This window comes from Coffea eugenioides, chromosome 9 (genome assembly GCF_003713205.1).
Source record: "Coffea eugenioides isolate CCC68of chromosome 9, Ceug_1.0, whole genome shotgun sequence".
In the NCBI taxonomy this organism is placed as follows: domain Eukaryota; kingdom Viridiplantae; phylum Streptophyta; class Magnoliopsida; order Gentianales; family Rubiaceae; genus Coffea; species Coffea eugenioides.
Window position 1 is genome coordinate 7,816,712 of NC_040043.1, and position 26,538 is coordinate 7,843,249.

Sequence of the window (26,538 nt, forward strand, 5' to 3'; positions counted from 1 at the left end):
CAGCCATTTATGGCTTCATTGTTTTCCTCAAGTCAGTCCAATTCAACACATAAGAAATCTCAATACAATAGCCCTTCAACTAGGCTCAGGTTCATCCAAATACAAAGCAAGTCTAGGAATGCAACTAGAAATCAAGTTTTAAGGACAAAAGCTAAATAGCAAGTTTGACGTCTCTTAGCGGAACAGACACAACCGAATCTACGCTTATCAGATTAGGGTGTAATTTATACCGTTTCGAAACTAAAATAAAGGGTTACAATTTTGAAGAAGGTCACTCAGTCCAGTTTGTAGTGTAACTAGATCAAAATTTCAAATTACCAAGCTAGAGTCTCACAATCAGACTAGTTAACCGCACGATGTTTAAACAACAACAACTCAGGCTACCGAAATCCAAATGAGGCGTTTTCAGGGCCGTTGGAAAGCTAAGATAGAGCACTATAACTTCCATGTTTTGGCCAAAAGCTAATTCGGTACGAATCAGGGCGAACAGTCGCGGTCAGATTGGTGAAATGTCAACACTGTCTACCGAACTCTACTTATGACAGTCAGGGGTATTTTCGTCTTTTCACAGGCTAGGGACTCGGATTGGGCTGAAATTTTATAGGTAACTATAAAAAATCATTTCTTATAACTTTTATGTTTTAATCTAAGGCTGATTCGGCCTTCATCATGGCTAAAATGAACCGGGCAGAATAGGGTCAGTTGAAACCCTAAACTGGAATTTCCTCACCAAACCAGAAATTTTCCACAACCAATCATATCCAACATATACCAACTCCATTTTACACTATAACAAACCATCAATCCATGACTAAACAATAATTACTGTATATAAAACAGAAAAATTACTAACAAATCAAAAATCCATCAAAACTCTACCTTTAACCATAAAACATACCACAAAGCAACATATTTAACCACTAAAGCCACTAATTTAACATTATTAAGGACAAAGGAAGAAGTTCTTAGTAACTCACCTTACAACTCAAGAAAGATTGCAACTTAACACCTTTTCTTCTCAAACCACTCCACCACTCTCCGTAATCCTACCAAGAGAAAGGTTTTTATGGAGCAAATCAAAATTTTAACGGTTGGTTTACAAGATCAAAGCAAGGAATGGAAGGAATAAGTTGGAAGCTTTCTTTCTTTTTCTTCTCCAAAAGTTCGGCCAAGAGAGGGAAAAATAAGATGATGTTTGGTCAATTTTTGGTATTAGTAAAGTTGATGAATAGTGGTCCAAGTCCAAGAGCAAGTAGGGAAGTGACACCTAGCATCTTTTTTGTTCAAAGCTATCCTTTTATCTCTCCAACATTAATCCATTTTGGGTAACCTCTAATTACCTCTTAACACCTAGTAAAATAATATCACTTGATACAAAATTCCAACAAAAATATATCGCATTTACCGCACTAGCAGGCCCCATGTCAATAATACATTTCAAACTTATCATGAACTAACTTAAACTAGGAAAATGTTTTAAAAACTCTATTCACTTATAAAATCTCTGAAAAAAGCGAAATAGTAGGGTATAATGAAGAAAAATACACGCGAGGAAATAAAATAAATAATATAAAATTAGGAAAATTTACGGGTCCTCACAATAATAGTCACACCTAAGTATATCAATTAAAAATAATACGCATAGTTGCTATTCTTGAAGAATAATGACTTACAATACGAAAGCCAATTGTGCCACTAATGTGTTTTGCTAAATGTGAAATTCACCACACTCCCTATCTCTATTTTCTCTCTCCTTTTACTAGTTGTTTGTAAAACAATCTCTCAATATTCTTTGGCGCTGTTTAACCATATTTATTTTTGAGTGTGTTATTTTATATTGTGCTCTAAGAGTACATGATAAGAGTTTGGCTCGGTGCTATCTTGTTTATAGTATTAATCTATATAGAATTCAGATGGCAATGTAAGAACTTTGTATTTGGGCTCAACCCTTTTAAAAGGCTTATTGAATTATTCCCATCTCTCAAGTATTGGCACATTTAGTGTAACAATGATGATGAAAATACACTACTTCTCCATATTTCTCTTTTTAAACCGTTAAAATATGAATGGAGCTATTTACGGCCATCTCCAATGATTATCTGGGATGCCAAAGCAAGTCCTACTTAACAACTTTTATCTCATCTAAAATAAAAACAAAATTAAAAGCAGCATGCCTTGGTTTCAGAAGATAACATATTTGCTGTACTTAATTGACTTGTGCACTTTCTTGACAAAAAATAAGAGCATAGGGGAATCGCTTTGCCTACTCCAGTCCAAAACTTGGCTCCAAAGCAAAGGGGAAAAGGAAGACAGATGTTTATACAATTTTAAGATTGCTAGAGAAGAAATCTTTGAATTTATGTTATCTGAAACGATGTTTTTTCAACTTACACAATTGTGGTTTGTCTATACATGCAAAATATAATCCATGACCTTTTTCCTTTATTCTTGGTGTTTAGTACTAATATTATTATTACAAGGGTTTAACTAACGGATACTCAATGGATACTTATTAAAACGTACTTCAGATGTTAGATTTTCAAAATGGTAAGATTAATTTTAGAAAAGTATATAAGGAAGGATAATAATTATTAATGTATGTATGCCGTATAATCACCCAATAAAAGAAACCTTGTTACAATAGTTTGAGGTCAGTTTGGCGGAGACACAAACTTTGGCTTTTCATGTTCCAACTTCCCTATTCAAACTCCATGTTTCTGTTCTCTCATTTGATACGACTAAGGAAACCTAGAGTTACAAACAATTGAATAACAAATAAAAAAAAAACTGAAAGGGGTTGCTTATGGTCTTAGATGCAATAACACGTGGATTGCTCGTGCCAGTCACTCTCATTTCCCAGATAGGACGATGACATAGTTTACCACTGAACCTTCAAGGTCAAGACTTTGCCTAAAAAGCCGAATCCAATCCTTTCCTTGCTACCTTCTCTTTTTCACTCTTTTTTTTTCCAAAAAAAAAAAAAAGTGAAAAAAAGAAAAAAAAAAAAGTTCAGGTCCATCAATGATCAAACCCACAACAAGCAGGCTTCAGAACAGAAAAGATCCACTTTAATATAATAAATAGGATACAATTTCAGAAATCAAAAGTCAAACATAGTACTAGTTTTTAAAGGAGGTAAAATCCAAGTATCTCCTCCAGCAGGCAACAGCAGCATGGTCTCTGTTTGCCCTGTTTTATACGTACTTGTCCACTACATATAAAACAACACGTACTAAAAAAACCACTAAAAGACAAAGTGGAAAACAGGATTTTAACTTAGTAGGACGCAGAAAATGATCGGCGCCGGAGATGTTACACCGCATACATCAGAGAATAGCACTGCAGTAGTCCCGTTAAACCCTGTTTCAGATATATATATATATATATATATCTCCATATTAACAAACATTATAGACCCCAAAATAAAGCGAAAGATTCCAGAAAGAAAGAGAAAATTCACGCACCAGTCACGCAGAGAACGATTGGCAAGGATTATTATGGTGAATCCAATGAAGAAGAGGGCGACTGACATCTGCTTGAGTGGGGGATCAAGGGTCATCCGGATGGCCAAGAGCAGCGAAACAGCACAGAAGAAAACTGCAACGTGCTCCATGGCACGAGATGCTGTGGGGTAATGCCTACGTATGTAAATAGATACCAACAAAGCTAAGAAGGCCATCTCGAAAGTCATGCAGAGCCAGGGAAAGGATGAAGCAGCGGGGAGAGTTGCACGAATTTGGAGAGCTTGCAAGACGACGCCAATGGCTGCAAAACATGCTCCAACGACCAGCAAAGCCCATTGCATGTTCATCAAGTTATCAATCTGGATGCGACGATCATGATCATTATTATCGGGCTGCTGCTGCTGCTGCTCCTCTGTTTCGGAGGATATTGTGCCAGGCAGCTCGAGTCGGTGGGTGGTTAACTCTGAAGGAATCAACCTGTCCTTCCTCCATAGAGGGAACTGCTTGGCGAGCTCAATCAAGGTGAAGAAGAAGCAGGCGGCTGCAAGCTTGAATTTTCCCCACATTTCTGTTTCCTTTCCTTTGGTGCTCTATAATTTTTTTTTTCTTGTAAGTCCATTGGAGAGTGCTGTATTTGTAGGAAAAATGAAAAGTGGCCCCAATGTTCTGATGCAACATTCAGTGGACCCTAGTTACATTTTGCAAAATCCAGTGGACCCCAGTTACAAACATCAACCTATGAAAGGGTATCTATTTGTTGGACATTTCACATTTGTGGATACATCAAATTCCACGATTTCAAATTTTCAAGACGGGATAATTCACAACCAATAAATGACTAGTCAGTCTTTCAATGGGGGAAAAAGAGAAAAAGTTGGGGAGGATCGGATTGAGCTGTGCCAGATTCAATAATGTCATCCGATGATTTTTAGCCGCCGTCAGCAGTGACTAATCCCTTTCGCCGCGGGTACTATCCAAGAGGAGGTAAATGGTTGGCCACGAAATGAGCTCCATTCCCATGGGCGAGGTTTGAACCCCCAACATCATGATTAAGGGACAAGGAGAGCAACCATGCCCCACCTCGTGGTTCCAAGGTCCTTATTATTATTACTGGTATAAAAGCGTAAAACATCTTTTCCCTGAAAATATCTCGGTAAAGGTGGAGCCCAACTGGAAAGTGGGAATGGCATATCCGCTCTCTGTCTCGTTCTCCAGTGTCAGCATTGGTCTCCGATCTGGACACCCTAACCTTTGGACATCTGCACGATTATGGTGACTAACATCTCCCATAAATATTAGGATTAGGGCTTACGAGTTACGCACTAAAAAGTCAGTAGTAAAAGTCAATTGAGATTACACTTCATCGACAAGGAACAGGGAAGGTTATATGTAAAATGCATACGGCGTACCCTTCTTGTATATGGTGTAATTTACTTTCAATAACGTGTAATTATAGAATAAAATTTTATGAATCTTACATATGGTGTTAAAAATTAGATACAAGATAAAATCTAGATTATATATATATATATATATATATATATATTTTTAGCCAAATCTTGATCATGAACTGTCAGGAACCGTTCCTACCTTCTTCGCACTTCATCTCATCATCTTTCAAACTTGACGTGTGCAAATAAAATTGATATACCAACAAAAAGCTCAATCCATGGCATGATCAAGAAGCTCAATCCATGGCACTCATAATTTAGTAGCAAATAGTATGGCATGGTAGAATGAATAGATTCAGTTAATGGAATCTCAGTCCATTTTGGAAGTGTTTCATACTAACAATCCTCTGAGGAAAATTTTAATCATCCCCAAGCAGAAGAAAAGAATCGGGAGGTGAAGCCCACAGACAAGTGGGATCAAAAAACTGATTCAACTGGCCTAAATAAGCATGGAAGCGTTTAGTAGATGTCAAATCTAATAGATGAGCACATACCATATTTAGCACACTAATAAGAGACTATCGGCACTGCGTTTTTACCAGGATTTGGCAGCCATTCATGCGGGTGATTGATTGCCGTGGGTTCCAACTGATAATTGTCAACAAATTCCTTTATTTTGTAACCAAATCAAATGTAGTTAGTACAAGCCTTAAAATGATGAGAAAACTCTATTTTGGACAAACAATTTTCCATGTATGAGGCGTGGCTTTTTGTTTGTCTCAATCAAGCCTGGTACACGCATACTGCCTTCTTTCTGTGCTCTCTTTTATAGTATAATAATAATTCTTGAATCCTTATCAGCCACCTCTTTATGGTATAATTCTTAGCAGGCATTTAGAGTATAATTCTTGAATCCTTGTGCTTGGATATCAAAATTTTTTAAATAATATTTCGCTTGCATCATAAACACATTTTCCAATCCAACTTTTTATATTTACATACTGTAGCATTTTTTTGTGATGTGATGTATGTGAGATAAAAAGATAGTTGGAAATATAAAAAAAGGTGGATTGAAAAATGTGTTTATGATACGAGTAAAATATTATGTGAAATAATTCAGCAATCCAAACACACTTGCTTAGACCACTTTAGTTCGAAGTCTACTTTCAATCTAACTGTGAATTGTGCTAATTAGAGAAATGCGCATTACCTCTATGATTGGCGTTCAAGTTTACAATTTACTGTATCCCTATCTACCCAAACCCCCCCCCCCCCCCCCCCCACATCAAAGCTAGTTGTACAACCAAATATCTAATTAGTCCTAGTCCTCTTTACTCTAAAAAAAAAAAAAACCATCAATTCAATCTTGGCCTGTAGAACCACCAAGCCCTTGGGCTGGTGGCCACCACCAAGCCCTTAAGGCTTGGTGGGGTGGGAGGCAAGGGTTCAAACCTTGCCTCCCACCAATATGCCATTCTTGTGGCTTGTTTCAAATCCAGACGGGTGCGTCGTGCACCCGTTTGGTCCGGTGGTGGTTCTGTCCCCATAGGCTCAGTTGAGCCTCCCCGTAGATAGAGTAGGAGTAGGAGTAGGGTTGACAATTGACAAAAAAAAAAAAAAAAATCTTGGCCTGTAGACTCCGTCAGAATTGAACTGCAATTATGCGATTATATCGTAGAAGAATGTAGAACTGGATACAATTCCAGTGCCCAATTCTGACGGGGGAGAAACAGAGCCAGATACCCACATATACATTTGGCAACTGAACTGATGACTACAAAAAATGGCAAGGAGAAAATGAATAATTTTACCCAGCAGGCTCAATGGGCCATCTCTAACTTGCGTTCAGGCTGCTCAAATTTTGATCCAGCTTGATAGAGCACGGGCTTTACTTTCAAATTCTCCGTTGCAAGAAAGATCTTGTGTCATCTGGGTGTTATGCATGTTTAGTTATCGGGTAGCAGTGTTGAATAATAGCGTACTCGTGAAAATGAAATGGGCTGACCCAAAATCTTAGTCTCAATAAATTAGAATTCCAGTGCGTGACTTTCACTAAAGTCAGCTAATCTTGATTCTTCGTATATACAGTTCCCTAAATTTCAGTTTTCACTTTGAGTCAAAGCCTGTAATACATTTCAATGTGAGATTATAACTAACTTGCACTAAGAACTGGTAGCTCAGAGTCAAGTTTTCTTCACAAATGATCTCATCCGTATATAATGACTACTAATAGTATTATTATTATTAGAGAACAGCTAATATTACTACTACTACTACTACTAATAATAGTTTAACCCAACATAACATAAAAAATAAATATATTAATAATTTTATGTGTATTTATTTAATTAATACGACGAGAAGGGGGTGGGATTATGCTCCCTCGTCCCATTTTAGGTGGGAGCAAAAAAATCCCTTCCCCTCCTCACTCCCTACCGTACCTTTCCTCGCAGAGCGGATACGCACGATCGCTCCCATTGCCATCCCTATCTCTGAATTTCCCTCGGAGTCGGCATGCAAACTTTTTTCACTTCCTATCCCCTTTTGTTGCATTTACTGTAATCGATCAGATGCAAAAATGATGAGGTGTACATATGGACAGTCCAATACTTTTATCTCTTTCTCTCTCAACAAAAATTAAAGAAAAAAAAGTTAGTGCCATAAATACAATAATTGGCTTTAGACCAGAAAGAAAGAATCACATATACAAATAGAACTCAAATCATAGCATGATCTCCGAAATTAAAAAGAAAAGTATAAATGCAGTAATCATAAAAGCATCATGTTAGATGAATTATAGCACTAGTCATCATAAAAGTATAATTGTTTTATTGTAGAATGCATATAAGAGCATCTCCAACGCAAGTGTAATGTCTGACATTACACTGAGGGTATTATACGGCCACACCCATTACACGCATCATGCTGATAATGCGTGTAATGAGTGACCCCCACTACAAAATTCCAATGTGCCTGACTCACAATTTCTAGCCAGCAACGTTCATTTTTTCATTTGGCCGACAAGGTTCATCAGGTTTTAGCAACGGTATCAAATATTTGTTTAATTTTCTGCATAATTATTTTTGAAAAAATAACAATATATTATTTTTGAGAGATAGTAAAAGATATATTATTCAAACTTAAAAATTAATAATATCATTTTTAGAAAATAAAAAATTTAAAAGGTAAAAAATTTAATCAAAGTTAGTACTTTATTTTTTAAAAATAACAAAATTATATTTTAAAATTACTTTATTTATTTATGGGATATGAGTTATGCATTATTAAAATAAATATTTGATTTAATTGTGGACCCATGCTATTACACCTTGTGGAGTGTAATCCATTGTGAGTGAAAGTGTAATAAAAGAGGAGAAAGTAGAATACTGACGTGGCATGTGGATTACATTCCACAAGGTGTAATCCACTATGGATGCCCTAAAACAACACTTCAGAAAAAAAAAAATGGAGAATTTTGAAAACTAAAAGACAGTGAAAAGCATAATCTTAACTTGGTCGGACAATTCGCGAGTCATCAAAACAATTGGCGAAGATGTTTAAATATTTCAGAGGATGACACGATAATCCACCAAGTTAAGCCCTGTATCAAATATATCTATACATTAACCAAAAAAATAAAATACAGAAAAAGATTCCAAAAAGAAAGAAAGAAGGAATTACCAATCACTTGTAGAACGATTGGCAAGGATTATTAATTAGGACGAATGCAGCAACGATTGAGGGGCATCAAGATGGCCAGCACAAATGCAACAGTGTTACTGAAACTCAGATGAAGCTGGAAAAATTTTGAACTGCCGGAACCTTTTTGGGTTAACAACTATTAACATTGACTAGCTTGTCACTAAGTTGAAGCCCACAATGTACTTACATCAATGAACATCTATCAGCAGATCAAATGTGAGTTATAACATGTTGCTGGAGGGTAGGTTTGCATCGAAAATCCAATAAAAACAAGAGCAATGTGTTCGCTTCTGACTGAGGAGAAGAATTCTAAATAGTATTTCTTGAATCTCTGCTCCTCTTGTATGCCTTAACTTCTTGTTTTTCATTAAGGGTTTGTTTGATTGGAAGTAAAATGTTTTCCTTGGGAAAATATTTTCCGTGGAAGTAATTTTCCATGAAAATCATTTCCCTTTCATCATTTTCAGGTGTTTGGTTAGCTTATTGAAAATATTTTTTTACTTTATTTTTCTGGTGTTTGTTTAACTTTTGAAATATTTTCACTTTTATCTCTATCTTTACTTTCTACACATTATAACTACATACTTCTTCCCATGCAAAATAAGAAAATTTATCTCATTGTTTAACTTTAAAAAACTTTGGAGAAATGTATATATGAATAAAAAATATCTCCTTAAGCAATAAACAAATTGCTTGCCATTTAGTGTCAAATATCAATCACATGCAATGCTTATTGTGACATATATCTTGCACTCTCACTGCTGAAAGTTTCTCTAGAAAAGAATGTCCCTATTATATATAATTAATTACTAGTATAGAATGAGCAGGATGAGGTTTTTTTTTTATTTTGAATATACTAGGGGGAAGGTTGGGTTGGGTTGGGTGGTGCGGGGGAGGGAGTGTAAGGAAGAGGTCTTGGGTTCGAGTCCTCCTGTTTACACTAAAAAAAAAAAAGAACATACTACAAGATGTTTTCAGTAAGTTTGGAATATATTACAGGCGGGATGCATGCATTTCGGAAAACAACTTCAGTAAGTTTGGAAGGGAAGTTGTTTTCCATAAGATGAGTGAAAATATTTTACATAGGAAAATATTTTCAGTAACTTTTGTGCAACCAAACACGGGAAATTAGGAAAACATTTTCACCCGAAACAAACGGACCCTAAATCTGGTGTTCTTTTCATTCCTTACATAATGGGGAAAAGGTTGAGCAGATGCTCAATTCCAACACTAAAAGTCATACGATATTCCTCAGACTGTAGTGGATCCATTTTGTTAATGATGCTCGACTTTCTTGTCTGACATACAGTGGATACTATAGAATACCTCTACCACAACTTCTCTGGGAGAGAGAGAGAGAGAGAGAGAGAGAGAGAGAGGGGGAGCGCCCCGGGGAGGGGGTGGGGAAGGCAATTACGGTAAGCCAAAGCAGTAGTAACCAATAAGTCTATGAGAAATCACCAAGCCATTAAGGCTTTGGTGGGGTGGGAGGCAAGGGTTCGAACCCATCAATTACTACATTATGTGGATCCCGTTTGGCAAGTGAGTTTTTTGGGTGTTTATCTAAAATTTTATTGTAACTTATTGTAGAAGTTTTTAAAAAAATTTTTGAAATGTATTTTTTTTTTTTTGAATATTTTGAAATGTATAGTTTAAAAACTTTGAAAATTTTTTTGAAGTTACTGTAGTTAAAGTTTTTAAAAAACTTGTAACAAACAAACTTGGCAAAAAACTTGTCTGCCAAACAAGGCTGTGGTTCTTCAAAAAATCCAAACGGGTGCATAGTGCATAGTGCACCCGTTTGGTCCGGTAGTGGTTCTGTTCTCATCAGTCGGTAGGTTATTCTTATGTTTTCTCCTTCTTTGTTTTTTGGGGGGTAATTGTTCACCTTCGTAGGCCCAGTTGGACCTCCTCCTTAGTTAGATTAAAATAGAGTAGGATATAAATAAAAAATGACGATTGAAAAAAAAAAAATTTGCTGGAGCATTTAAACATGATAGAGTGAATGCTTGTCAAATTAATGATTAAATGAAAGGTCAAACCGGATGTAAGCTGCTCCATTAGCTTCTCTAAACGATTGGCAAGAGAAAATTCACGCACCAGTCACACAGGGAACGATTGGCAAGGATTATTATGGTGAATCCAATGAAGAAGAGGACAACGGACATCTGCTTTAGTGGGGGATTGAGGGTCATCCAGATGGCCAAGAGCAGCGCAACAGCACAGAAGAAAACTCCTACGTGCTCCATGACACGGGATGCTGTGGGGTAATGCCTGCGTATGTAAGTAGTTACCAATAAAGCTAAGAAGGCCATCTCAAAAGCCATGCAGAGCCAGGGAAAGGATGAAGCGGCAGGGAGAGTTGCACGAATTGTTATCTGGGCTCGATCATGATGACTATTATCGGGTTGCTGCTCGATCTCTTTCAGATTCTGCACCGCTAGGCTCAACTTGGGCGGTGGGCAACTCTGCTTTGTCAGGTCGATCACGGTATTAACAGGACAGCAAGCCTGAATTTTCCCCTCATTCCTTATCAGAACAAATTAATGTGTGCTTCAAGGGAATTTTTTTTCGGTTGCAAAGGGGAATGTGTTTCTGCAAAGCTGAACGAAATGCTTGGGAGGAGTCTTGTTAATATGCCATTAGGTCTAAAGTAATACATATTCCATACTTCGGCCGTCTTGGGTGGCAAACGTCTCACTTTGGCAGTCTCGATCGGCCATCTCGAACAGTGACACTAAAGAAGTTTCAGGTTTGGTGAGTTGAAACAATTTTCTTGCAGCCTCCACTCTTAGGCCCCGTTTGGCTGTTGCCGAGCGTGACCAAAAAAGAAATGAAGGCAATGGAAAGTAACGTGTATTGTTATTTTTGGCGTAGAAGAAAATCTTAACAAAATTATCACTAAATGAAATAGCACAGTCAGAAACGTTAATTGACAAAACTTTCATCTCAAGCTTTACGAGTATAAATAAAATTGACCATACCAATAATGGTCAAACAGCTCTTTAATGGTATGATCTATTTCCAATAATATGGCATAGCAGAATATCCAATTAATAGAATCAACAAGACAGTGAGTTAAAAATCACATTAAGGTACACTTCAATCCATTTTGGAACTGTTTCATATTAATGGTCCTCAGCAAAGTTACGCATCTCAAACAGAAACAAAGAATCAAGACTTGAAGCCCACAAACAAGTGATTTCCACGCAAATGATTTCCACTTAGCAATTGATTGCCATGGTTTTAATTGATAATTATCACCAAATTCCTTACTTTGCAACCAAATGAAGTATGATTATTGTATACATTGCCAGTGTATATACTATCACCGTTAAATATATGACATATGTGCAAAATTTGAATTTGCTCATGAAATTTAAATTTTGCTCATGTGTTATTCATCAAACCGTGATAGTGTATACACTGAAAGTGTATTTAAGATTTACTCAATGAAGTACAGTTCGTACAACCCTAAAAAAGAGAAACTGTATCGCGGACAAACAATTTTTCATGTATGTGGCTCTTTGCTTCAACCAAGCCGGGTACAGGCATACTGCCATCTTTCTGTGCTCTCTTTTATAGTATAATTCTTGAATCCTTAAAAAGGAATAATTAATCCATACCCATGCCATGCTATGCTTAATCAGTTTTATTCGAAGCTCTCCTCTCCTATCTAATGCTGAGATTTAAACCACCGCGATTCAGCTAATTAGAGCAATACACATGCCTCTATTAAATGGAGAATGAACATGGCAAGGTATAAATTATGTGGAAAAATGGCATTAGGAATACCAACGTGATCAAGCAGCTTTTGGTGTTTAAGTTTATAGTTTACTACATCCTTGTTTACCCTGTATTCCAAAATTCCCCCCTCAAAGCTAGTTGTACTACCAAGTATCCAATTAGTCCTAGTTCTTTTTACTTGAAAAAAAAAAAAAACCATCAATTCAATCTCGGCCAGTAGCCTCTGTCAGAATTGAACTGCAATTATGTGATTACACCTTAGAAGAATGTAGAACTGAATACAATTCTAACATCCAATTCTGACAGGGGACAAACAGAAGCCAGATACACACATATACATTTGGCAGCTGAACTGTTGCCTGCATAAAAATTAAAAAAAAAAACCATAACAAAGATAAAATGAATAAATTATTCGAACAAGCAAAAAGCCTTCTCTATTGCATTCAGACCGCTGAAATCTTGATCCAGTTGAGGAAATGGGTTTTGATTTGAAGTTCTCTATTGGGGAATTTTGCAGATTTCGTCATTAGTAGTCCTATTGTATCATTTGTATGACAGGATTCTAACGAAAATGAACTGGGCTGGCTGAAAATTTTAGTCTCAATAGATCTGAATTCCACTATTTTTTTTTTTTAGAAACTTTCACTCAAGTTTACTGTTCTTTGTAAGATCAGTTCCCTCAACTCGAGTTTTCCTATTTTATTCTGAAGTAATGCTATTTAGGAAATAAGCTTTCAATAGTTTTCCTATTTGTTCTTTCTATTTCTCTCTTCTTTGAATTTCACATGCAAACTTTTTTCACATCCTATCTTTTTCCGTTCCAGGTACTGCAATCATCAGGGCAAAAATGATAAGTTCTACCTACGCATGGACAGTCCAATCCTCCTCCTCCTCCTCTCTTCTTAAGACAAAATCATAGCACGATCTCCACAATTAAAGGAAATGTATAAACACAGGAATCATAAAACATCATTTCATTTCAGAAGATTATAGTACTGGTTATCAAACAAAATACACGATCAACATATATTTCCAACAACACCACCATCACCACAATCGTCTCTGTTTGCCCTGTTTCGTTGTAGAATGCATATAATACAACAACACTTCTTCACAGAAAAACTCAGAATTTTGAAAGTGAAAAGGCAGATCTTAACTTGGTCGGACAATTCTTGAGTCATCAAAGCAGGAAAACGATCAACACCATGTTATGTTAAGCCCTGTGTCAAATGTTTGTACGCATTAACCAAACATAACCAAAAATAAAATGCAGTGAAAATTTTCAGAGAGAAAGAAATTACCAGAAACTAATGTAACGATTGGCAAGGATTATTATGAGAAAAGCAATGAGAAAGAGCTTGTAGGACAACGGCTTCAGTAGGGGGTGGAGGAGAGGCGCCGAGATGGCCAGTATAAAGGCAACAGCGCCAAAGAGGACTGCAAGGTGCTGAATGAGACGAGAAGCATTGGGGTAAGGGCGTTGTAGGTAACTAGATACTAAAACAGCCAAAAAGGCCAGCTCCACTGCCAGGTAGAACCAATGAAAGATTGCAGGGAGAGGGCCAGGAATTTGGGCAGCTTGCAGGGAAGTGCTAACGGTGGCGAAAGAAACTCCCATCACCAGAAATACCCACTGCATGTTCACCGTGTCACCCATGGGGACTACTCGATCAGCACGATCAACGCCTTGTTTTGGCAGACTACTAAAACGAGGTCCAGATTCCAACTATCAATCCTGTAAAATACCCAGGTGTTATTTTGTGCCTATCCCGGAAGGTAATGCTGTGCCCTGCTCTTGTATAAATCCAAATTCGGGTTTTATCTTAGGACCATTGTTCACACACTACTACTGCCATCAACCAAAATGGTGTGTTTATATTTGACATGTTGAGTCTAACATTTTAAAACTATTTCATGAACAAATAACAACAACAACAACAACAACAACAACAACAACAACAATGATAACAATAATAATAATTTTATGTGTTGTTCATTATAGCAAAGTGTACAATGAGTTAAGATCCTCTTCATTACATTTCTCTCTATTGTTCCTTACTTCTATTTATATCTAATATTTTATAACTCCATAAAATCATTTGATTGTGTTATTAATTTTCTTTTAATCTCTAGACCAACCTAAGAAAAAATAAATATTCTTTTAGAATACTTTGACATTCAATTTACACGAAACGTTTAAATGGTGAAAATGACTGATTGCATCGCCTCTCACAGCAGAATAAGTCAAGCTGTTCAAACAATTCTAAACGCTCTTAATCTAAACTGATTCGTCTACTTATTTCTTCAAGAATTTTATTGGCGGCCCAAACCACACGGTTCAAATTCATTGAACCAATCAGATTTCCCATAGGCATAAAACCTGCTCCAGATCCACTCCTACCTTTCTCAGAAACCAAAGACTACAAAAAGGATTGTATCTTCCAGTTATGCTTAACTCTTCCTACGAGAATTTCAGTCTGGCCTACTGCCAGTATTGCTTGTATGTACTTTATCTTAAATTTTCATGGCCAATAAAGAAAGAGATCCCAAAGCTCTCATTACTGGTGTCCATTGGCCAAATTGCTCTTGTTGACACAGAATCTAATCTAAGCTCATTTTAATCAGAAATAGGCAAAACAACATGAGGAGAGATATTTTTCAGGCATTGACATCAATATTATGCGAATTTACTTGTGCAATTACTTGTAGCTGTAATGTTATGACAGCATACCAGTGTTGTATCAGGTTCTCACGTAATTACGTGTTGGGAAAAACTAACAAATTAGATGGTGATTTTGAGAATGAAGCACAAGCAGTGCCCGGCCGGTCTGCATCTAGATTCACATAGGATCCCAAGCCCCCCAGCTATCATCAGAGGAAAAAAACCTAATCAAATACTCAGAAACTTACTTCTACTATCGTTTCAATACAAGGCACATGGCAGAGAAAAGGGACAACAATCATGGAATGTTCTTATGCACGGACTAGGCATAGCATAAAGTCAGCAGTTCCCCCTTGAAGTTAAATGTTTCAAGTAGTATGTTTAGCAGGCACAGTACAGTTCAATACCGCACCAATTATTCAGATGAAACAAACCGTATCCGAAGCAAATCGAGAGGCTATACAAACATCTTCTGAATCGTTTTTCCAACGGCCAACAAGAATTACTTTCTTTCAATCGCATCTCCACCTTCCTAATCTCTTTTTTTTTCTCAAAAAAAAAAATTCCCCTTCGAAAAGCTATAGAGTTGAAGCAAAACAAGCAAACTGTAAGGCTATAAACTCACCAAAGTCAATCACGTCTCCTGCTTTACTGTTTTTCCCGGAAGTAAGGTGTTGGTCGTTGCCGGTGGGCAAGGGAAAGTAGAACAGGCGCAGTAGTTTCCACGATAGGGTTTAGTGTCCTTATGGCTAGTTTGGGAGCATACGAAAGAAAAGAAAATAAAAGAAAAGAATGATTCTGTTTGGATTAGCTGTTTTGAGAGTGTTTTGAAAAATTTTACTGTAACAGATTTTTTAGAGTTTATTTTGAGATATTTTTAAAAAATATTTTGAAATATTTAAAAGTAATAGTGTTTTTAAAATATTTTTTAAATAATAAAAAAATTTAGATTACTTTTTAGAATATTTTTTAAAAAATTTTATAATAGTTAAAAAACTAGTTTTTGAAAGTATTCAACCAGAGATGTTATTTGGAAATTTAGGAAAAATAAAATAAAATGATTTTAAATATATATATATATATCAATAAAAGTGCTCATTTAAAAATAGAATTGATATTTTAAAAAAAAATTAGGCTTTCTTTGATATTCTGTCCAAATCAGGCCTCAAGTGGCGGAAAAGTAAAATTTTTCAACTGTTGGAGCGCACTGAATCCTTTAAATCAGATCAAAATCTCTGTTTTCTGTCCAGAGTAAACGCGCAAGTGAAAGAAAAATATTCCTTCTTTCCACTTACTTTTCTTTTTCTATCAAGTCCCATCTCCCAAGCTAGCTGTAAAAGGTTCCTCGCATAGTGGCCGATGTTGCGAGTATGATGTTGAAAGCGTTAAGTGGTCTTCAGAGATGGGCCTCTCTTTCACCTTCAACTGCTGTTGTGGGCTTTTAAAGATGTCAATTTGACATTTTGCACCACCAAATTGGATGGGCTTTTAACGAATCAATTTGACATTTTAGCAAACGTCTACACATGGCAGCTAATGTAGAATCAATGGACTTTGGATTATTTTTCACTGCAGCCGAAATCAACAGGTTCATTGATTGTCATGTCATGGCCACCATGAATGCCGTGGCGCCAAAGAAAATCCCAACATGCTCTAGAACAAGAAGCTGCTGCAACTTTGTAATGGCCAGCAAACCAAGGAAACAACTCCGTAGACATGCAAGACCAGTGAAAACTTAGGGGAAGAAGCTGATCGGGAGCTTGAAGAGCTGCATTATAATAACAGCTGTAACATAAATTCTGTGACTAGCAATGGCCATTGCATCCTTATCAGATCATAATCAATGGCCGTTGCTTATCAGATCAATGATGGGCTGCTCCTCAGTCTCAGTTGCTGCCAGATGCTACTGTTTTCGACCTTGACAATAATATTTTTAGAGTCAAGTAAGTAATTTCATTGAGCAAATTATTCTCCAAATATGAGAGACTATTTGTTTATAAGATTTAGAGGTCATCGTCTTATGTTTTTCTAGGAAAGAGTTTGGTTAATGTAGAATATATATATAAAAAAACAAGTACTAATAATTCGTTGTTCATTGATTTTGAGTTCTTTTAATGCTTTTTCCTTCTTTTTGTATTCTCATTGCATGTTTATTTTTTGGCATGAGGCGTCTTTTTGGATAAAATCTATGTCGAATTTTAGATGAATATGTATAATACAAAATTAAATTAGTATAAATTAGTTATTTTAAAAAAATTAAATGATGAGCAGGGTGGGACGTGTATGTGTTTATTCGACCATCTTTCAGTGGATACCTAATGATGCACGGGATTAATAAGGGTCACAAAATGATTGACTAATAAAGTGCGGGTCGAATCAGCTAAATGCTGTACAGGGTAGATACACTATCTGTGCCCACTCCTACGAGACAAGCACTCAGCGGGGTTGATAAGGGTCACAAAATTAGTTTTTTTGCTTTTGTTTGAGGGCACGTTGTTTGATTGAGATTGAAACGCATCACTCTGGGTTTCCAAAATAATGCAACCTTAGAGTTCAGAGTACAACAATAGAGGTTTAACCCTAGATTTAACTTGTTGTCTTCTAATCCTTTGCTGACCTCTTCCTTATTGGGGCGATAGCTTCAAGTCAAATGTTAATAGACTATAAATTCTCTACAAAACAAGAGAAACCAAAAATATCAAAGATAAAAAGAAAACCAAATGACTTTCGGTTTCATAATTCTTTAACTAAATATAGGACATAAAATAGAAAAAATGAACTATTAAAATTTGAATTAGAAGCTATGGATACAATAAGGAAAGAGGTTAGCGAAGGATTAGAAGACGAAAGATTCACTAAACCCACATCAGCTTTATAATTGAAAGCTGAAAAGATCTATTCATTCCTAGTTCATTTTTTTTCCCTTTTTATACTATGTCTATCTTTGGCTTCTCTTTTTTGGATGCAATGATAATAAATTCAATGATAGGTTTCACAACTGCGAAGATCAATTCACTGTGATTAGACATTTTGATCACGACGACATGATGTCCATATTCGAACAAAGAAAAGATTAATAAATTAGAACATCATCTATAAAAACGTCTGAACACCTGCTGAATTATATCCTTATTCAAAGAAATAATCACATGAACTAGCAATATCCATGTAGGTGATCACCAGAGTGACAATGGGGTCGGAAAGTTCATTGGGATGGCCAGCATGAATGCTGTGGCCACCAAGAAAATGGCAGCCTGGTGCATCACAAGAGATGCCAGCTGGTTAGGTGGTCGGATGTATACATAAAGGCACAATCGCGGAGAGAAAGGACAGCTCAAGAGCCATGCATGCAAATTGCAAAACCAATGAAAAGCCATATATCGGAAGTGGTATTGAAGTTTGGAGAGCTTGCGGAGCAGCACCAACAGCAGTAAAACAAACTCCTGTCACCAACAATAACAGTTTCACGCTCATCATGTTACCTTCAGCTGTGGCTAGGGGCTCGTGTGGCATCCCACCCCCTGGTCTTGGGGGTGGCTCATCAGTGGAATGTGTTGTTGCATTAGTTTAATTTGGTCTACTCGGATGCTTAGCAATTCAGGTGGGGACTGGGACTGGAACTGGGACTGGGGCTGTTCTGGGCTGTCCGGCCACCAGGTGCAGGGTCTAAAGAGACGGTTGTCTTTAGCACAATTGATGACGTGGATGAAGGAATTCACGGATTTTTTCCAGATGCTCATCACCATAGTTGTGAAGGACAAATTCGGGTACGTACATGGTATTATTTTGGTAACAAGGTTGAGAGAGTGAAAAGGGGAGAAAAGGGTCGAGACTTTAAATCTTGATGGAACAAGAGGTCAAGGTTCAAATCTTATCTCTTATCAATATACTATTATAGATGGCTTCTTCAATGGTTCAATAATGATTCAATTTTTGTCGATTTCTCTATTTTCCATTAGGTCTCCCTTCCCTCCCACCCCCCACCCATTCCTCTAGCATAGGATAGAGTAGGAGCTAGTTCAATGATACTTCAAATTTCGTTGGTTTCTCTAGGTCCCATTGGACCTCTCCTTTCCTTTAGCGTAGGATAGAGTAGAAGATTCCAGTGTAGGTTAGAGTAAGAGTAAAAGTATGCGAAATTAAATGTTGTCATTTGATAAAAAAAAAGAGCTAAGAAAATGGAAGTATGAGTAGGAGTAATAGCAGTAGGTTAGGCGAGATGTTACCGTCTAATGTGAAATTGAGGATTTTCCGACAAGGTGGAGAAGGTATTAGTCGCTTTCACTCGACTCTTTTTCCACGAAATTTCACTTCCTTAGTCCTCTCATTTCCATTCTCGAGTCCGCTCAGAGTTTCACCGCCAGGAAGTTGTGGGAGTATCCTCGGGCTCAATGGTTAGCCCAACAGCCTTTGGGCAAGATTTACGGACTCAAATGTTTAATTCAAGTTGCACCCAGCCCGATAAATCTAAAGTCATATCCCAAACATGCTCACTTTAAAATTTTTGACGTGGGACAAGTAAGAGTATCACATTTACCTCCGTTAAGACTTTACGTTCTCGTAAAATCCAATCAAAATCCAAATTGCCACCTGCAAAGTGATTAGTAAATTTTGCCGTTACTGTCATTTGATGAATGGATCGGAGATGTAGCGTTTTTGTTCCTACATTGGCCTTCATATTCTTCATTAAAGGCATATAATTTGCCTTTTTTAATAAAAATTTATCGAGATTACTAGAAGTCATAGAAATTAAGCATATAATTTCAACACCTGTTTTGGTTGAAAATACAATAAGATAAATTATCTCTAGACACGTGATATACATGATTTGCAGATAAACTTTAATTTTATGAATTGAAGTGTTGGTCATGTTCTAGATAACCTACTAACTAAGGAGATTGCTTTCTAAAACAAATAAATTTAATACAATACCCTTTTTCGATCTTTTGGCATTAAAACCACAAGGAACTATTCTGTAATATGATAACGAGAAAAGAAAATTTAAGGGTTTTGAAGAAAATTATTATTCTTTAAAACTTGACAAAGTATCAAACGTGACGAAAGTAAAGTGGTAATATTTAGAAAACTAAGAAAATAAGAAATTTGGAGTTGTTGAAATTGTTATTTTTATTTAGGATTCGTTTGATGGGATGCTATTCCAAACATCATATTTTGTTTGTTTCAATTAGACTTATTTCACCAAAATAATTTAGTTCTAAAACTAAAGAAATGAAACATACAAAATCATATTCACTTGCAAAGCACTTTGTTCTGCTACTAGTTAGACACTTAGAAGATGATGCAGTTGGGTTTCATCTTACCCAAATCCACCGGTTCAAAGTAGGATTAGGAAGTTACGTTCTTAGAACTACGAACCAACACAACTAGTTTTGAGCTTTCGCTAGCTAAAATGTGTCAATCGAATATAACTTTTATTTCTTCTAGAGCATGGGCCGCCAAATAAGTGTTTCTTCTAGTAAAATTGAAAACATCAGTCCATTTGAAATAGCTTCTTCCCATAATAATAACACTCACATCTTATTTTGTTGTTTGGCTAAAACTCGATTGCTTGGTTACTGCAGGAATTGATTCACTCAAAATTAATCTCACAAACAGGAAATTTGTTTGGCAAAGGAAGAGAAAAAAGAAATATTGAGGCAGCAAAATACATGAAACATCAATATTGACCAGTGATCTCGAAAAAGTTCAAATTTTAATGCCATGTCAATTTTTACTTAATAGATGACACTTACCCTTCTCAAATCAAATTCAGTGTAATTATAATTTTGACTTGAGATAGGTAACTTTGCCTTTTTCTTATTATTATTTTTTTTATTGCAAAAAATTGCTGCTAGGGTTCATTTTGAGTTGTGGCAAATGCGAGGCACATTCACTCCACGGTTTCCCCTATAGAACCTTTTTTTGTTTTGTGCAAATGTGATCAACCATATATAAGAGAATGACAATCTGGGTTGATTGGGTTGTAAGGGGCTTTTTTAAGGTGGGCTTGATTGGTGGGATTTGCAGGCTGTTTCTTTTGCCTAACTTTTGAGTGACATTGTTGAAGGTTGGGTTGGAAGTTTTGGACTAATCTGGGGGTTGATGGATGAAGTTTAGTGGTGAATTTGGGAAGAAGGATGCTGTGGTTCTATACAGGAAACGTCCACAAACCCGGCAGGGGGAATTTTGACAAACGCTTGGGCAATCGAACGGGTTGGCTATTATTGGGCCAAAATAAACTACAATGTAAATAGTTAGACTTTCATTGGTAATAGCCCAAAAAAAGAAAATAGAGTAGCCCAAAATATAGCTTATCTTTGATGGACATTGGTCCAGACGTAAATAGAATGAAATTTTGCCCTTCGAAAAATGGTTCGCAAGCATATGGCCATTTTTCACTTTTTAAAACGAAACATATTTTCCTACATTGATTCTCCCTTTAATGGAGGTAAGGTTTGTCCATTGTAATTAGCCCCATTCCCGTAGTTTAAATCTAGGCCTTGTATCATCGAGCTTCCAATACGCCAATCAAGCATAGCATTGTATGGACATAGCTTTTTCCTTTTCAAGGATTCACGAATCATATGAAAGATAGAAAAGAAATGATAAAAACAAAAAAGCCAATAATTTGATCGCGGCCTAGATACGCGCGCGCACATACATATATATATATATGTATGTATATATATAATATGGAACCAACCTGTTTTTAACCATCCTGTTATTAAGAATATAGAAGAAAGAAATAATGGAAAAGAGTACGACCTTGAGTAAAAGCTTCCATAGTCAGTCGGCCAGAATAAGGCTCCCAAAATGCATGAGCAACAGGTCTTGCGCGTAACAAGTTTGATAGATGAAAATTGATGGAAAAGGGAGGTCATGTATTTTTATTTTTATTTTTTGCAAAAAGGAAATGAGTTTTGTTTTCATTTCGCCCATGAAATTATAGACTTATGAGGTAGGCATGTGTTTTTTGGCCGGAAAACTGAGTAACAATGAATTTTGGAATCAAACATGCAAAATTTTTATATCTTGGGGACTACTTTGACTTATCTTAAATGTAAGGGATCAAAAAAATTTTCTCGAAAATGTGAAGGACCAATTTGACAATTTTCCCTTATCATTTCCATTATGTTGAAACTGAGGCATTTTTTTTTTAGCGTAAGCGAAAGGGTTCGAAATTAAAATTTATAACTTACACTTCCTCCCCCGTCTTGTCCAACCCATCTCTCCAACCGAGACTTACCACAAGAAAACCTCACAAGAGGATGAAAAGGATGCGTTGTTTGAGTCACGAAGTGTGAGAATTGCTTATAACCTGTGCATGTTTTCCCCCCGCAAAGAGTTTCAATGAGCTTTGCCATTGTATCTCAAGGTATATCCTTGCTAATAAATTTGAGATCACAAAGTTACAGTTGGTTCCAAAACGGGTTTTCACTCAATTGTTTCCCAAAATCTGCCTAAGAAAGTAAATTAAAAGAAATGAATTGGCTGTGGGGTCCTAAAAGCTTTGAAAAGCCATGGAACAGCATTTTTTTAAGGATATTACCAATAAACCATTTCTTTGCCATGAAATGATCTTGAAGCTAGCACTTATAGATTACAAATGGACAGTCCAAACAGTCAGAATTTAGATTGAAGAACTCTTCTAAGTTAACAAAACCAATGTTCTCCCAAGCAGGAAATGAATTTTCTGTGCTTGGCTCTGAATTTTTTTTGTCCTAGTTGAGGATTTTAACGTGTAAGAAGGATTTGGATTTTTTCTTTTTCACTTGTTTAGCAACATAACTGAAAATACAATTTCAGACACGGATTTACCATTTGCCTTGCCCAAAATGCTAAGAGTATTACTTCTCAAACATGCAATCAACTGTAGGACCCCAAAAAAAATTCACCAAAAATATATAGGAAATATATGTCATAAAATCAATATATATGGGTCGGTAATTTACACACATAAAAATATGTGTGGGAGAAGAGGAATACTTCCAACAATAATCTATTAATCACAACATAAGAATAATACTCTCAATCTTTCATTCTTCTCAACTAATACAATAATATGACTCCTTATTTATAGACTAGATGACTTGATAAACAAGTTTTATACCACAAGAAATTTTTTAATAACAAACTAATTTCTAAATAATAAAACTACCATAATTTGAATCAAATAGAAAAACTAAAACCCTAATTTGACTAAAACACTACTAAACAATATTATGAACATTTCTAATTTTGAGCCTTGATTTAATATGCCAACATCAACTATTGACTAATAAAAATGATTTGATGATTTCAATCAGTTTGATAATCACTTGAAGTGCAATGTTAATAGAACTAATAAAAATAGTTTGATACAGTTTTTAAGAAAAATGATAAGGTTTTTTTCATTCTTTGTTTTAAGTCTCGCTTATATTCCCTCTTCTCGGACCACCCAACCCAACCCATCCCTTCCTTAAAAAAATATGAAGTGTTATAGACCAATAAAATAAAAAGGAGAAGGTATAATTATCTTCATACTCAAATCTAAATGGCATTAAGGACTAAGTGGTCACCATCATACTCTTTCCTAAGTTTTGTTTGTGCAGCTATAGCTCCTTAAAAAGCTAAACTATTGACATGTTCAGTTTCCGTGTCGGGCAAGCCAAATTTACTCTGTAATACGTTCTTCTTTTAGTTTATTTGTTCATCCCACTAATGTTCTCAGAGTTCTTCTTTTTATCTTTAAGTTTTCGAAGCTTGAACTTATTTTGGTTCCTAATTAGTTTTGTTGAGTTTTCATATTTCCTTGCTAAAAAAAAAAATTCATATTTTCCCGTTCACAGTAAAATTCAAGTTTGCAAGAAATTACAAGACAAGAAAAATATAAGATAAATATGAATTATATGAATTTTTTAGAAAAAAATATGTTAGTTACAATCTCCAAAATTTTCTCTAATTTGTAGAGAATTTCTTTCGATTCTTCTCCTTAAACGTTAATCCAAGGGTTTCGCAACTTGTTCTTGGATCGATCATCAATTCCTTCAAATCTTGATATAAAAGATTGAAGAACTTGATGAACTCCAACAGTTGAAAATTCAAGTGTTGATATGAGGAAGACTTGAAGAACTTGAATATGTAAAGACTTGAAGAATTTGAAGATACAGAGCCTTCACAGTTTGCAACTTTAAGAAAATATGAGACTAAGCCTTGGAGTTTCAAAAAAATCTGAGAATATAAGATATGTGAAGATGCAGAACCTTCACAGTTTTGGAGTTTCAAGAAAATATGAGAGTATGAGATATGTGATGTATCTGTTTTGGTGGAGAGACCTCCTATTTGTAGCTGTGAAATAGGGTAGAAACTGAAGACATGTATGCTACTTTACTTGTCTTGCAAGACATGCAATCATATCAAGACTATACCACTTTAAATATTATCTCTTCATTTTATATTTAATAAAGAGATAATATTAATGAATGTTGTCTTGATTAACCAGGCATTATAAGGACATATGGCATGACACAATTTAATTGGATGAATCATTGCAATATATAAGACATATATATGGATTAAATAACTCTAAATATTATCTCTTTAATAAAGAAATAATTATTTATATATTTATCCATAATTTTGCCAATTTATAGAGACATGTGATATGGCATAATTTGATTGGCATAGATAGTTCGGTATTTTTAATTGGTTGGGACATCTCAACTTGACATACGGAGAGATATGATTGGGTGCCAAATAATCAAATTTTTAAGTGTGTATAACATGTGGAAATATTCAATTGGATAAAAAAAAAGGCATAGAAATAATTTATAAACCAATGGTAATTTTTAAAATTAATTAAAATTCCTGCCTACATATCCATTTTGGAAAACTTCGATTTCGTTTAATATATTCTGTTTCTCGATAAACAAATATGAAAACTTCATTTTCGAAAACAAATATATTCCATTTTGGAAAGCTTCATTTTAGTCTGATGGAGGGAGTATTAGCTAAAGACAAAAGGTTTTTTAACAATTGATTTGATCAAAAGCTCTAATAAGACGAAATCGGGCAGGCTCCTTTCATTTTATCTTAGTTTCTTCTAGTGAAGTTGTCCTCAAAATCCAGCTCAATTAATAAAAATATTAATCAAATCTTGATTTGACTTTCAAACTCAAAGTCGATCTCCCTTTCATTTAAGGTCTAGAGTTTTCTTATACCCATATTTTGAGTCTCTATTGAATATCTTGATTTGATTTTAACAATTGAATCTCAAAATCTTGAGATTTAGAGTCTCTTGAACTATTTTCTCTTCTCCTTTGTAAGGTTTAGAATTTCTTTAGATCACAACTTCAGAGTCTCCCTTTCACTTAAGGTTTAGAGTTTTCTTATACAAATGTTTAGAGTCCCTCAGCAATCATTTTCCCTTCCTCTAGCAAGCTTTTGAGTTTCGAATAAACCCAGAAAAAAAAAGAAAAGAAAGAGAGGTGAGGCCACATTTGAGTGGATTTTGAATTATCAAAATAACCATTTCTATCATTCAGTTGTTACATACAACTCGAAAGTAACAAGTACAAGCAAGGTTGATGGTAAAGGCAAGGCCTGAATATATAGCTAAGGATGGCACTTTTTATCTGGAGTGTAGATTTCACCAAACAATATATTACCGTACAATCTAGACGAGATGTCACACAGGATACAATGCAGTTCCTCGTCTGTCTGTCTCCAGGTCAATGAGCTTGTGGTTTAACTTTGGCCTCCAACTATAACACACACAAAAAAAAAAAAGAAGATAAAATACAATGTGGTTGAAGTACAAATTGCACATTATCAAATATTGAAACATCATTTATGTTTGTAGATCTAAAAGGACAAAATACTTTTCGAAACTCATCAAAAACTCCTATTCAATCCGAACCTTTTTTGGGACAAGACCAAGTGCCCGCAGTTACGTTCCTTCACTAACTGATTCTTCAATCTCCAATTGACACTCGTTCCTTCACCACCATACTCTTTCCTAAGTTTCGTTTTTGTAGCAATAGCTCATCAAAAAGCTAAACGTATTTTTAACTGACATGTTCAGTTTCCATGTCCGGTAAACCAAATTTACTATGTAATACGTTATTATTTTAGTTAATTTGTTCATCCCACTAATGTTCACAGAATTCCTGTTTCAATTTTGGAAATCTTCAATTTCGTTCAATTTATTCTGTTTCTGGAAAAACAAATAATTTATATGAATTCTTCATTTCAGTCTGATGGAGGGACTGTTAGCTGAAGACAAAAGACCTTTTAACAATTGATTTGATAGGAAGCTCTAATAAGACGAAATCGGGTGCGCTCCTTTCATTTTATTTTAGTTTCTTCTAGTGACGTCTTTCTCAAAATCCAGCTTAATTAATAAAAATATTAACCAGATCTTGATTTGACTCTCAAAATCAGAGTCTCACTTACACTTAGGGTCTGTTTGTTCGACTGAAAATATTTTCCTTGATTTCAGTTGTTTGGTTCGCTTAAGATATAGGAAGAACTTTTCCCACCGAAAATGTTTTACAGCAGTAGACGGGAAACACCATAGAAAAAATCACTATAA

The 26,538-nt window shown here is 35.6% G+C and overlaps 1 protein-coding gene across 2 annotated transcripts; it reads right to left on the minus strand.

Annotated features, from left to right (window-relative positions):
* Positions 1-13,251: 13,251 nt before the first annotated feature.
* On the minus strand, positions 13,252-15,728 carry LOC113782935. 2 transcript variants are annotated; one of them, XM_027328915.1, is made up of 3 exons: positions 15,592-15,728; positions 13,606-14,039; positions 13,252-13,524 (listed from the first exon to the last, which is right to left on the minus strand). In XM_027328915.1, the coding sequence occupies exons 2-3, from the start codon at positions 13,959-13,961 to the stop codon at positions 13,518-13,520; spliced, it is 363 nt and encodes a 120-aa protein (XP_027184716.1). In that variant the 5' UTR covers positions 13,962-14,039; positions 15,592-15,728; the 3' UTR covers positions 13,252-13,517. The 2 variants fall into 2 exon arrangements, with proteins under 2 accessions (XP_027184716.1, XP_027184717.1); XM_027328916.1 differs by lacking the exon at positions 15,592-15,728 and adding an exon at positions 15,401-15,529.
* Positions 15,729-26,538: the final 10,810 nt, after the last annotated feature.